Source organism: Rana temporaria, chromosome 2 (assembly GCF_905171775.1).
Source record: "Rana temporaria chromosome 2, aRanTem1.1, whole genome shotgun sequence".
NCBI classification, from domain to species: domain Eukaryota; kingdom Metazoa; phylum Chordata; class Amphibia; order Anura; family Ranidae; genus Rana; species Rana temporaria.
Window position 1 is genome coordinate 140113688 of NC_053490.1, and position 14664 is coordinate 140128351.

A 14664-nucleotide genomic window follows, 5' to 3' on the forward strand; every position below is an offset into this window, starting at 1 on the left:
GAGGCTGAGCTTGTATACCCTGATCTGTGAGGCTGGGGCTGTATACCCTGTCCTGTGATGGGGCTGTATACTCTGTCCTGTGATGCTGCGCCTGTATACTCTGTCCTGGTCTTTTTTGCAATGTCCACATCATGCAGATATTGACATGGACACTTCCTATTGACTGTCCAGTGATGAGGCTCTTTTAGGATTGAGAAAAGGAGACTGGTTGGCGAAGTAGGATGGGTTAAAGGAATGGGACGTGATCATGTTTTTCCAGCAGTGGGGCTTTGATATGTGTAATGGATCAGTGAAAAAACATTTATAGTCCTCTAGTAGTTTCGGTAACATTCACATTCTTTTTCCAATGTTAAAGGAATTATGAACATAATGCCTGGCACTGATCTTTACCTTCTCACCAAGCACACACAAACAGGATGTACCTGAATCAAGTGATGATGATATGTCAGATCCTGACCCTGAATTATTTCTCCTCTTTCTTTTCTGTGGTCGATGCTGGTGGTTTTCCTCATCAGTTTCAGAAGCCTACAGGTATAGCACAGACAACATAAACAACCCAGCTGTCACAATCTGCAAAAATAATACAATAAAAAAAAAGAAAGGGACACCAAACTACCTATGCAGACCTTGGCCCAGATCCACAAAGGATGCCCCTTCGTATCTTTGTTTTGTATCCACAAAACAAGATACAACTGAATGTGGGCTCGATCCGACTGACGTACGTCTTAGTACGCCGTCGGATCTTGGGTGCATATTTTCGCTGGCCGCTAGGTGGCGCTTCCGTCGATCTCTGCGTAGAGTATGCAAATTAGCTAGATATGCCGATCCTCAAACGTACGTCCACCTGGCGCATTTTTTTACGTAAGGCTTTTTTCGGCGTAACGTTACCCCTGGGTCTATGAGGCGTACGCAATGTTAAGTATGGACGTCGGGACAGCGTCGAATTTTCCGTCGTTTGCGTAAAACATTTGCGAATAGGGCTTTGCGTAAATTACGTTCACGTCGAAAGCATTGACTATTTGCGACGTGATTTCGAGCATGCGCACTGGGATATCCCCACGGACGGCGCCGTTAAAAAAAACGTCATTTACGTGGGGTCAAGATGAATTACCATAAAACACGCCTACATCTTATCCATTTGAATTGCGCGCCCTTACGCCGACACAGTTACACTACACCGCCGTAACTTACGGCGCAAATTCTTTCAGGATACGGAAACTATGCTCTAAGTTACGGCGGCGTAGTGTATCTTGGATGCGCTACGCCTGCCTAAAGATAGGCAGATCTTTGTGGATCTGGCCCCTTCGTCTAGATCAGAGAATTTATTTTATTTTATGACCACTTGTCCCTGTCTTAGACACCTTTCGGAGGGCATCCATTCTCGAACACGTCCTGTGTACTGGGTAATATCAATGAACCTGATTCAAAAACAGTTATTTAGCTATGTGATAGATTGCCTATAAGTCATTTAAAGGCATATGTCCACACTAGGTTCTCACCTTCTCCACAGTCCCAGCATTGTCCCATGCATTAAATGGGTCCAAAGCCTTCTTTTTCACTCGTTCCACAGGACTCTGTGACTGTGAGTGAGAGCGCTTACGGTGGTGTTTCTTGGATTTTTTTGAGTGCTTCTTGCCTTTTAAGTGATGATGCTGATATTCATTCTAAAAAAGAAATATGTCCATTAAAAAGGCTCTACTAGTAAATACACATGCTAATATATAAAAATCCAAAGCCTAAACAAGTACTTTCCCTGTACAGTTACACTTAAATTGGCATAGGGAGGATGAGCACTGCAAGCCAATCAGGCACTGCTGCATTGCCCTCTCTATTAATCTAAAGTTACCATAGTCAAACAGCAGCCTTAAAGTGGATGTAAACCCACTCTCATCCTTTCTAAACTACTGCCATGGTGGTTATCTATAAGGATATACATGCCTCCTGCATGTATCCTTTCCTGTCAAATGTCTCCCCTCTGTCTGTTATGAGACCTGAAAAACTGCAGATTCTGTGGGTGGGTCTTTTGTCCAGGGCTCGGTGGGTGGAGTCGTTATGTCAGTAGACTCTCCGCCCACCTCTACACTCCCCCCTTGTCAACATGAATTTTCTCCTGTATATTTCTTGCACTGAATTTCTGTTTGGTTATAGGCTGCTACCTTCAGGTGACTGAACACTGGCAGAGCTTTTGGATATGCCCCCCTTGGGTGTACCCCTATAATTCTAACCCTCTCTATGGGTCCTCAGTTTTTTTTTGTGTCCTGTAGGTTAATGTTTCTCAACTACAGTCCTCAAGTACCCCCAACAGGTCATGTTTTTCAGGCTCTCCATTATTTGCATAGGTGATTTGATCAATTTCACTGCCTTAGTAATTACCACAGCCATTTCATCTGAGGGAAATCTTAAAAACATGACCTGTTGGGGGTGCTTGAAGACTGCCATTGAGAAACCATGCTATAGGTGATGGACCACTTATCCCTTATGGAGAGGTTGCGTTGTGCTGTGCTTTTTCTTCAGAGCAGAAACTGATAGGACTCTGCAAAAAAGTTTGCTAAAATCCTGCAATGTTTATAGCTTGCCCACTGGGGAGTTTTTTTTTCTTCTGAGTTACTCTTTAAATCCAAGTATCTCCTTCACTGGGCACAAAAGGGTCATATTGAGATAAGAAACTGTTGTATCTACAACATGCACACCCCACTATTTATGGAACTCACTATCCATGGAGTAATGTTGAGCAAACCTTTTTGTCAAAAAGAACACTGTGTCAGGGCGAGCCAAGTCTGGGCACAAAAAACACCTTTTATATGCCGCTTCATGATCTATATCATGTAACATATAGAGTAGAGGACTCAGTAAAAGGTAACTTCAAATTAGTCTGGACAACTTCCACAAGAAAACTAGTAAATTCTTCGGATGAGGATTCTTCCAGGTCTCCTTCTACTGGAATATTCTCATCTTCCAGCTGACAAGTATTTTGGAAAGCTGTTACTGTACCCTAGTGATAGAAAATGAGAATTCCTTTAAAGGACCTGGAGGAAGGTGATCTAGAGGTAGTTAACCTACCAGATGGGTATAGGGAGTTAGTTCTGTATAGAACACACCTGCCCACAGGTAATGCATTACACAGAGGGGCTGCACCCAGGCTTGCTGACACATATATAGGGACCCTTGCTGTAAGCAGCGGTCCAAGTCATCTAAGGCTGGATTCATACTTATGCACTTTTAGTGCATTTTGCAGATTTGCACTACAGTCTATTTATCATGGTTTCCTATGGGACACATTCTGTAGTGCAAATCTGCAAAATGCAGAAAGCACTGAAAATGCATAGTTGTGAATCCAGGCTAAGAGGGCACTCAGGCAATAAGCCCCAGTGTACTTGTTTTACCTCAGTTTTCCTCGAAATCTGCCAGTGGCCCTCGCCGCCACAAAAAAAAGTGGTGTGACGTGGCCGCCTTTCAGTACTTGATGTGACCTGTAGTCCCACAAGGAATGGTCTTTTATGATTTGTAGTCATATAGGGGAAGCTGTATTGTGAGCCAGAGGCGTAACTAGGAACTTCATGGCCCTGGTGCAAGAAATCATGAAGGCCCCCCTCCGAAAATACATGATTTTGATTTTTTTTCTTTCACTGTACACTGGTGGTGGTGGTGGTGTTGCTCTGTCTCTTACTGGTCCCATCCCCCCACCACAGATCTTTATCCCTATACCCCCCCATCACCTTTGTTACTGGATGGATCAGTAAGAGGCAGAGGTGGTGGAGGCTGGGATCAATTACACTGGCAATTTGGCACTTACTTAGGTCAAGCAATTGATTCCCCCTCAGAATTCCATCACGGTGCCTCCAGGGATTCCTTTGCCTCATGGGGACTCCTGGCAGTCGCAGAGGGGAGAGCTCCTCCCCCTTCACCCGATTGGTATCGGCTGACTTTCTTTTCCAGTGTGCGCCCAGGTTCAGCTCTGCCCATGCGGGCTCCCCGTCCGTCTGCCAGTGTGAGGGGCACGCGGCCCCTCCGAGGATCTGCTTTTTCCGCCACGGGTGCCCCTCACACTGGCAGATGGGCGGGGAGCCCCCCAAACTGGTGGATGGGCAGGCCCCCCTGAAGTGTCGGAATTGCAGGGCCCAGTCGCAATTGCGACTGTTGCAAGCCTGATAAATCTGCCACTGCTGTGAGCTGTAGTCTGAAAGGCTGAGAACTGTCTATGGCCGGCTTAAAACACGTCATGAAAAAAATTTGCATTTCTCTATGTAAATGCCGAATCGTATGGTTGAACGTCGGGATAACTGAAGCCATCTGTAAAAGACACCTCACTCATATGCCCTTTGACGGAGGATATTTCTTTAGTAAGGCACTTGACAAATTTATCATAGGAGGAGAAAGGTCCTTCTCACAATGAAAGGCTCCAAAACTCCCCTCTTCTGGGGATCTTCTGCCTCATCAAAACACACACCGCTCCCTCAGGCTTCATCTCCATCTTGGAACACAGCTCACAAAAAGTCCGCCACAAAGCCCTCTCCACAATGAAGGGGCACCTTTACACCTAAGATGTTACATTTTGCATTCTTCTGGGTCATAGACATTCAAGTCCTATAAACCTCATTGTTTTCTTCTCTCAAACTTGCCAAAATCTGCCCAAGGACAGTCAAATTTACAAATGGCCCTGAACCATCTCTTGTGCCAGGGAGTTGTCGTTCCTGTCCCTCTCCTTTCAGTGTCAAAAGATTCTATTTAAGCCTGTTCAAAATCCCAAAACCAAACGGGAGTATTTATCCTATTCTGGACCTAAAATCCCCAAACAAAACTTTGGGGCAGATCCACAGACAGAGTTCGCCGGCGTATCTACTGATACGCCGGCGTACTTTCAAATTACCCGCGTCGTATCTTTGGTTTGAATCCTCAAACCAAGATACGACGGCATCTGGGTTAGATCCGACAGGTGTACGTCCTCGTACGCCTTCGGATCTAAGATGCAATACTTCGGCGTCCGCTGGGTGGCGTTCACGTCGTTTTCCGCGTCCGGTATGCAAATTAGCTATTTCCGACTATCCACGAACATACGCGCGGCCGTCGCATTCTCTTATGTCGTCTCTAGTCGGCTTTTTCCGGCTTATAGTTAAAGCTGCTATTTTGCAGCGTATAGTTAGACTTGCCATGTTAAGTATGGCCGTCGTTCCCGCGTTGAAATTAGATTTTTTTTTTTGCGTAAGTTGTCCGTGAATTGGGATGGACGTAATTCACGTCCAAGTTAAAAAAAAAATGACGTTGTTGCGACGTCATTTAGCGCAATGCACGGCAGGAAATTTAGAAACGGAGCATGCGCAGTTCATTCGGCGCGGGGACGCGCTTCATTTAAATGAATCACGCCCCCTAATCGCCGATTTGAATTCCGCGCGGCCACGTCACCGCGTATCGTGTACGCGCGGATTTCTGTCTGATGGTGTGTACAACCATCAGACAGAAATCTCCTGGCGGACATGTCTGCTGAAAACGGTCCGGCGGACCGTTTTTTAGCGGACAGTACGTCCGTCTGTACGAGGCCTTAGAGTTTAAAGTGATTGTAAAGGCAGAAGGTTTTTTATCTTAATGCATTCTATGCATTAACTCATAAAAATAAATAAATACAGATACAAATAAAAACGTGAGTGGCAGGCTGCGCACCCCCGACAACACACTACTGCCTGACTTCTAGTTTTACAAGATATGATGTGAGCTTTGGTCACTACTGTGCTAACACAGGAACAAGGCATAGTTAGTAATGAAGAAAAGATCAATGGAATGGATCCTATATAGACAAATATAGTCACTAGTCCCATTTAGTTACCTTTTCTAAACAAAGCTTGCACAGTTCAAGTCCTCTTTTTTTTAACAGTGCAAGAACATTGATATGTACTTAATTGTATTTAAACAAATGAAATATAATTTTTCACTGAATGCCGAGGGTTAAAGAACTTTTCGCAGTGCTCTTTTTCTTATTAAAAAAAAAAAAGGTATTGGGCACGTTATATCTTCTGAACAGTCACAAAAGGTGCGGGTATATTTGAAAGAACAGTCATACCTCAATAGATAAAACAAACTCCTTAAACAGACGGATTCTTTCCGATTCTACTGTGATTTGATTGAATGCACTGTCTCCAACAAAGCGCTCTCGGACCTGAATATGGAAAGCAGAACAGAACATACCTTACAGTATATACCACACTCAGACATGCAGCCAAGTGCCAACCCTTAAATGCCACATAGAAATAAAAACACAAACATGATAAATAATGTAACTGCTCCAGCTGATCGCAGGAATTCATCTAAAAAAAAGCACCGCTCCAGCCAAAATCATTTTTCTTTTTTAAGGTCAGTTTTTATTTTTATTTATTTCTCTATCCCCAACAAGGAGATGTTTCCTTCATGTCCTGTCTCAGAGGCATAACAATAAGTGAGCAAAAATCTCCCCGTAATCAAGGAAATCTCCCAATTAACATTAATCTACTGAACAGGTTCCCCAACTGGAAGATTTTCCCTCTATCTGCTGGAAGACAATGGTTATTGGGAGACATTATAAGAAAGGACGCTCCCAATAGGGACACACAGAGGAAAAACTATTTGACAGAATGAGCCTTTTGCTCATTCAGTACTAAAAAAGTTGAGTTGGAGTTCTACCTTAATTGCTTGCCGACCAGCGCACGATTATATACGTCAGCAGCATGGCACGGACAGGCAGAAGGACGTATATATATGTCCCCTTTAAGATTATTACGGTTTTGTGGATGCGCCCGCCGCGAGCCTGACCGCGGGTCCCGTGGACTCGATCGCCGCGGGCATACCCGCGATTGTCTCACGGTGAGGAAGAACAGGGAGATGCTGATGTAAACAAGCATCTCCCCGCTCTGCCTAGTGACAATGATCACTGCTTCCTGTAATCGGAAGCGGTCATCACTGCCTTTTCACTAGTAGCCCATACCCCCTACAGTAAGAATCACCCACTAGGACACACTTAACCCCTACAGCGCCACCTAGTGGTTAACCCCTTCCCTGCCAGTGTCATTTTCACAGTAATCGGTGCATTTTTATAGCACTGATCGCTGTAAAAATGACAATGGTCCCAAAAAATGTGTCAAAAGTGTTCGATGTGTCCGCCATAATGTCACAGTCACGATAAAAATCGCTGATCGCTGCCATTGCTAGTAAAAAAATAATTGGTAATAAAAATGCCATAAAACTATCCCCTAACTTTTGCGCAAACCGATCAATAAACGCTTATTGTGATTTTTTTTTTACCAAAAATATGTAGAAGAATACGTATTGGCTTAAACTGAGGAAAAAAATATTTTTGGGGGATATTTATTAAAGCAAAAAGTAAAAAATATTGTTTTTTTTTTTTTTCAAAATTGGCACTTTATTTTTGTTTATAGCGCAAAAAAATAAAAACCGCAGAGGCGATCAAATACCACCAAAAGAAAGCTCTATTTGTGGGAAAAAAAGGACGTCAATTTTGTTTGGGAGCCACGTCGCACGACCGCGCAATTGTCAGTTAAAGCGACGCAGTGCCAAATCGCAAAAAGTGGCCAGGTCATTGACCAGCAAAATGATCCGGGGCTAAAGTGGTTAAGAAATACATTTAAAAAAAATAAATCTTTAAAAGTTTAACCTGAAACTTTGAAGATCTGTAACCGGCACTGGAGAATCTGTCAGCTGATTGGTGCAGGCAAGTCTTATGTTACGCATGCCAAACAATGAGGCAATTTTTTGTGTCGTTTTTCAAAACGTCGTTTTTTGTTTCACAGAAATTGACCGTGTGTACCAAAAAACGACGTTTAAAACGACGTTTTTAAACCCGCGCATGCCCAGAAGCTAGTTTCAATGGAAAAAAGTGGTGAAACGTAACCTCGCTTTGCTAGAGCATTGTGAAAAAATGATGGTGTGTAGGCAACGTCGTTTTTGAAAATGATGTTTCAAAAACGTCGTTTTATTTCATGATTTAAAACGTCGTTTTTTTTTTCATCACAAAAAACGACCGTCTGTACGCGGCATAATAAATCTGAGCCACTAATCTCTGCAAAAAAAAAAACAGCCACTCCCAAAGTTCATTTAAAGGCATAACTAAATCCTTATTATAAATGAATACATGCAAAATAAATCATGAGACTATAAAGCTCCATTGTGTTTTTTTATTTTTCTTAAAGTAGAACTATAGGCAAAAAAAAATATTTTGGATAGAATAAGAGGGTTAAAACCTGTCATTTTTTTCACCATCTGCGTCCCTTTTCTGAGATTTCCCTTTACTTCCTGTCCCATAGCCAAACAGAAAGTGAGGGGAAATCTCTGCAAATTGAGGGAATTCCTTGGGGACCCCCAGGTCACCAGAACTAGTGTCCCCATTGGAAGATTTCCCCTGTATTACTTTTCTGGGGACAACTCAAGGTTTGGGGTTTTCTTTTACTTTCACTTTTAATGATAAACAGGACACATAGAGAAGGGTGAATCTCCTCAATGGGGGTACAGAAAGCAATAAAAACTGACCAGCATTCTAATCCCTCTCCACTCCATACAAAACAAACAAAAATAAAAAGTTTTGCCTTTAGTTATACTTTAAACTTACATTTTAAAGTGGTTGTAAACCCTCAATGACAACTTTGACCTACAGGTAAGCCTAGATTAATTTAATCTACTCTACTCTATCCTGCTATGCATACTAGCTCATTATGCCTTTGTCTTGCAGGGTGTATTTTTTTTTCTTCAGAGGGTTTACTTCCTCTGTAAAGATATGAAATAATTGTGAAGAGAACCTCTACTTTCAAAAGCTTGGAATCTTGCGCATGGCTACACGCTCATTGCTCCCTGGCGCAGACACTGTGGCTGGTTCAGTGAAGAGAGTTCCAAAGAGTAAAATGCTGGCAATATCACCAGCTAAAATTGGAAAGAAAAACTATTTACAAAAAAAAAAAAAAAAAGAATAAGCTTTCAAGAGCTAATGTGAGGTAAGTTTGCAAACGTTTTTTTTTTTTGTTTGTTTTTTTTATTTGGCTTTACATTAACTTTATCTACTTTGTCAGTTTTCCAGCATTTTTACATTTGCGGCACTCACAGATCAACGTAGAATGAACCCAGAACAACATACAGTAAAACCTTGGTTTGAGAGTAACTTGGTTTGAGAGCGTTTTGCAAGACAAGCTATTTTTTTTTATAAATATTGACTTGATATACAAGTAGCGTCATGTCACAACTGAGTATAAAAGAGAAGAGAGGCGCCTCTAAGTGTAGCAATATGGTTACATTTAATAAGGTACAACATTTAGCAACTCTTGTGGTTGATGAATAAAACAGGCACATCTAAGTATACCGGCATCTGGGGTAAAGCTGTCCACATAGACCATTCTCCGCACCGTCATCGACATTATCCCTTCCACGCTGCGCTTCAAACCTCCCTTTCAGATTGCTCTACTGCAGGGTAGACCGGTAGTCCCGGTCATGATTGCAGACTGACAGCGGTGAGAGCCGGCACTGCGGAGGATGGTCTGTGTGGACAGCTTTACCCCAGATGCCTGCAGATGTGAGTTTCTAAATGTTGTACCTTCATTAAATGTAACCATATTACTACACTTAGAGGCTCCTCTCCTTTTTTATACTCTGTAGCTCCTGCTGAATTGTGCTTCTAATCCCCTTGTGAAGGCTTCCATTTCTGAACGGACATTTTATGGTTACACAATCACATTGCTATAATCTTTTTATATGGACTATAAACTGAAGGACTCATGAATAAATGGTTGTGAAATTAATCATCTGATTTTCCATTATTTCTTATGGGGAAATTTGCTTTGATATAAGAGTGCTTTGGATTACAAGCCTGTTTCCGGAACGAATTATACTCACAATCCAAAGTATTATTGTATATAGAACTGTGTTAAAGCAGAGGTTCACCCAAAAATCAACTTTCTGCCATTAGATCCAGCATACTGCTGACATCTGCAGTATGCTGTTTTTTTTTTTTTGTACTTATCGTTTTATCAGCCGTTGTTATCCGGCTCCGAGCAGGGATTCATTCTGGGTATAAGCGATCCTAAGCCAAGCGGAGTTGATTGACGGGCTGCTAAAGCGCGTCACGCCTTCCGAAAATACCCGAAGTGACACTCGGGTGTTTACGGCGCCTGCGCAGTCAGCTCTAAACGGCAGGCGCAGGCGCCGTAAACACCCGAGTGTCACTTCGGGTATTTTCGGAAGGCGTGACGCGCTTTAGCAGCACATCGATCAAATACGCTTGGCTTAGGAACGCCTATTCCCCGCAGAAATCCCCTCTCGGAGCCGGATAACAACGGCTGATAAAACGATAAGTACAAAAAAAAAAACAGCATACTGCAGATGTCAGCAGTATGCTGGATCTAATGGCAGAAGGTTGATTTTTGGGTGAACCTCTGCTTTAAAGAAGCCGTGGAAATGAATAAAGGGGCATTAGCCAAGTAATCTTCTACTATGAATGAATCTACAGAAGGTTAATGACAGACTGAGGCCTCTTTCACACCATGGGACAAACATCTGTTCTCTATGTGTCCTCTTCTCACCACAACACCACATGCAGGGAAATATGCAATGTGTATGCAGTTTTCTGCGCAGAAAAAACTGACCTGACATCAACAGTTCGAAGCGATTCAGTTCGCATGCGCCGCGCTTTATAAGTTTTTCATTCATTCATTCAACATTGTGGTGTGAACAGGGCAGAAGAGAAAGTGATGGCACGGGGTATGATGTCTATCATTGCAAAAACGGATGTCAACTTTCATAAAAACTCACTGAAACTGATGCAAACGTCTGTCTCTGCAAGTGAAATCTGTGCGTTTTTTCCCCATTATGTTTTTATGACCGTATGGTGTGAATGAGGCCTAAATATCTGAGGTTTAACTTCACCAACTGTCAATCTCTTTGAGTCATTAGCACAAACTGTTCTCTCACATCATCCCAGCTGCTGTCTGCTTCCATTGGAGGAGCCGCCTGCTTCAACATGCTTTTAAATGCAGCTTCCTTCCTTCGAAACTTGCGGGCTTCCTCTTTTCCTCGCTCACGCTCCCGAGCTTCGGCTTTCTCCAGCAACTAGGCCAAATTAAACAGGGTTATGAGTCCTGCCCGCACGCTGCATCCTGCCTCCTCTAACACTTTCCACACTTGGCAGATGCATGGAATCACTTACGCTATTAAATGTTAGCTTAATGTTCCCTGCATCAAGTGTGGCGGCCCGCTTGTCAAAACTGATAATGTGAGCAAAGTCTTCAAATGTACTGTTCACTTCTACACTGAAGTTACGGTCCTAAAGAAAAAGGACAGACAGAAAAAATTGTATGTGAGCTTCAAAAATCATTTCCATTATACAGTTCATCTAAATAGTCAAGGGATCTAAATCGATTTTCAAGATTTTGGTATTTGAAAATAATAGGATCATCATGCAAATAACAATATTAATTTCCTGTAAAGCTTAGTTTGATGGATTTTAAGGCCCGGTTCACACTGGTGCAACATGCGATCCGACTTAGAGAGCACAAGTCGCATGACACGTTGCTCCCCATTGAGTGCAGTGGAGCCAATCTAATAGTTTTTTTATGTATTTATTTATTTATTTTTTTATTGTATATGTGCATCCACTGGACCTGCAACTTTCAAGTTTTTCTGTTGCTCATTGATGTACAACAATTGTAATAAATCTTTATATATTTACTTTCACTTGTGCTGTGTACATTGGCTATTATGCCAGGTAACTCACACTCATTGTTGTTGCCACTTTGTTACATAACACTTTGAAAATAATAAATAGATTTTGTCTCTTTGTTGGTTGTGAACATTGGCTGAACCTCTCTCACCTCATTCAAAGTCCCAGGGCTACCCCCCTTTTGTCTTTTTGTGTACTGATAGGGATGGAGGTGTGGCCACATTGGGATTGCAGATGAGGCTTCTTTCAGGCGCTTTACAGGCTTTTTTTTAACGCCAAAGCGCCTGAAAAACGCTCGAATAACGCCCGAAAAACGCCCCAGTGTGAAAGGGGCCTAAAACTTTCAGTTGTGGTTCTTAAAGAGAGTAGATAAAATACAGGATCAGAGCCCCTGGCAAAAGTTCTTCCGAGCAATCATAAGCTTAGTATGGTGGTAATTAAACTGAACACACATCCTCAAAATCTTGGAAACAAAGAGACGTTTAAAAAAAAAAAAAGTGAGTGTAGCTCCAGTAACAGCTTGTAAAAAATGTCCTTCTTAAAACAATGCACTTGGCAGTAATCTGATGAAAAGATAAGACCTGCCAATCAATAGGGATATGTACTGAAAGCCATGGAATTCCCAAAATACCAGGAAACTGCGAGAGGAGATCAGGTTGAAAGATATTTCTTGATGTACAGGTTCAATATTTAATTGTGGAGGAACAGTAATTATGCCAAGCTAGCTCATCTTTAATTTGCTCAGAAAGCCCCTATCTAAAGTAAATACACTGAGCACTGTCCTTTAAAGTGGTATTTGACACCCAGCAATGAAAATGGACAACATATTCACCTACAGAATATTTATTTTGGTGCAAGCTTAATAATATAGCTTCAGCAGTTGCACTACAATTGGGATAGTCAACAATCAAGTCCGTAGCTGTTAAAAAGTGTCCAGATTTCCCAGCATAGCATGCTCTTGCGCCAAGCATGGGCAAACCCAAGCCAGTGCCTTATCAGTGAGTAAATAAATTCTAAAGGCTCATACACACAGTCACACATCCAACAAACTTTCCCTTGGATTTTTGTCTTAATTGATTTGCCCATAGCATACACACGGTCATACTTTTCTGCAAACTTTTCTAAAAATGACCCAACATCACGTGGTTTTTCTGCTCTTTACCGCCACCCTTTGGTTAACTTCTGCTATTGTTGGTTGATTTTAACATTGGTTCTGAGCATGCGTATTTGCACTTTGTCCAAAAGTTGGTTGGCTTGCTGTACACACAGTCAGACAAGACACCATCGGACTTTTGTTGCAGAAAAGTTGGTTCGTTTGCAGACCCAACTTTTTGTCGGATGAAACCCGAAAAAGTTGGTCCGATGGAGCGTACACACGGTCACACAAATTAGAAAAGTGGACGATTTTGAAGTTGGTTGGCAAAAAGTGTGACCGTGTGTATGGGGCTTAAAGCCTGTCCTAGAGGGCTCCAAGCAAACTGGAAAGCTTGCAGCTAAAAATGAAGTCAACATTGGTTCATGAAGCCTCTCCAATATTTAGGACTCCAGGTAAATTTAGCAGGCAACAGGAGGCAAGTCTCTTTAGGATTGCTGACAGTAGCTACTTATCGCTCTAAAAGTTTTGATTGCTAAGTCATTACTTGTTTTTGTATTTCTTGTATTGTGACTGTATACCTTGAATCATCTGGGCTTTGCTTTGAACAGCTTTCGGTAAGGAAGCAACATGGTCACTCAGAGATTACATAGTTGCGGCAGTCTTCATTTGGACCAGATTGTTCTGTTAGGAATGTACCAGTGACAGGGAACATCAGGCTTGACACAGTTCTTAGTGAAAGAGAAATCAAGTAGTCCAGATCAGAAGGCACAGAATCACCTTAGGGTCAGAGGCCAGGGAAAGTTCAGGAGGTAGAGAATCAGCATTGGGGGTCACAAGCCAAGGTCAGAAAGTTCTACTGGCAGGTGCCGTGAGGTCCAGTCCAGCTGTCTGAAAAGCGCTTCCTTATAATTATTTTGTGAGTAGGACCATTGCTTTTTATTCTGTTTTTAATTACAATTTGTAAGTGGTAATGCACAAGGTTGGTGCGCCCTCCTTTCTTTTCTTTTTTCAGAAACCAGCAGCAACAGAGGTATCACAGGACAGTAGGCTGGATTATGTGTGAAGCCCAACAGTCTGGCAAGGAAAAAAGGAGGTCTTAAATAGCTGGCCAATCAACCTGATTTGCCATATGATCAGATGCAAGTGAGACTTAATGCAACTGCAATGCAGTTCTGCATAAATATGACAACTGGTAAAGCAAAAGCTGGAATGGCAGAACAGTATATACCATGATCCAGTCCGTAATGGGACCTGAGCTTAAGAGCCAGGAAACTCAGCCAATGACAGCTAATAAAGCTGGTTAAGCCTATAGGACAAGCCAAAAATTGCTGATTTCTGGAGATTAGGATACATCCGTATCTCTGTAGGGTCTGTGAAGTCCATTGGACATTGACTGACAGAGCTTGAATCTTTTGTTCCATCAGAAGGTGGTCATCTAGGTATCCCATTATGTCAAGAGGACAAAGCAGGGCAAGAACATGGGCTAGCACCTTGGGGAAGATCCGAGGTGCAGTTGCTGGGCGAAAGAGAAGGACAATAAATTGGTAATGTTGAGTGCCCAGAGCAAAATGCAGGTAGCATTGATGTGCCCGTAATAATGGGGACATTCAAGTAGGCTGAGCCATGCTGGTATTAGGAGGGGTTATCCTGGGCTATCAAATCCTCCAGTTGATAGCAGTTTAACCCACATAGAATGTATTAACGTGAAAAAACTTTTACCTTTAATGAAATAATGAAAGTGCACATTAATGGCCATGCATTCAGCATGGCTACTGGTGTGCAAGAGCCCTTAGTGTTTATTGTGGCAGTGTATTTTATTATAGTTATAGTTTTATTTTATAGTATTAAATTCACATGAAAGGGCAGTACAGTACCACATTTAAAAAAA

The 14664-nt window shown here is 42.3% G+C and overlaps 1 protein-coding gene across 6 annotated transcripts in view; it reads right to left on the bottom strand.

Annotated features, from left to right (window-relative positions):
- The window catches only part of PRPF40B (pre-mRNA processing factor 40 homolog B), a 118523-nt gene that overhangs the window by 9111 nt on the left and 94748 nt on the right, over nt 1-14664 (bottom strand). For 5 of the 6 annotated variants that reach the window (XM_040341217.1, XM_040341218.1, XM_040341220.1 and 2 more), the window contains exons 20-24: nt 11168-11284; nt 10933-11070; nt 6053-6148; nt 1500-1664; nt 423-525 (exon numbers count right to left, since the gene is read on the bottom strand). In XM_040341217.1, coding sequence (XP_040197151.1) covers nt 423-525; nt 1500-1664; nt 6053-6148; nt 10933-11070; nt 11168-11284 — 619 coding nt within the window. The remainder of the gene's footprint in view (nt 1-422; nt 526-1499; nt 1665-6052; nt 6149-10932; nt 11071-11167; nt 11285-14664) is intronic. The other variant, XM_040341219.1, reaches the window with a different exon arrangement.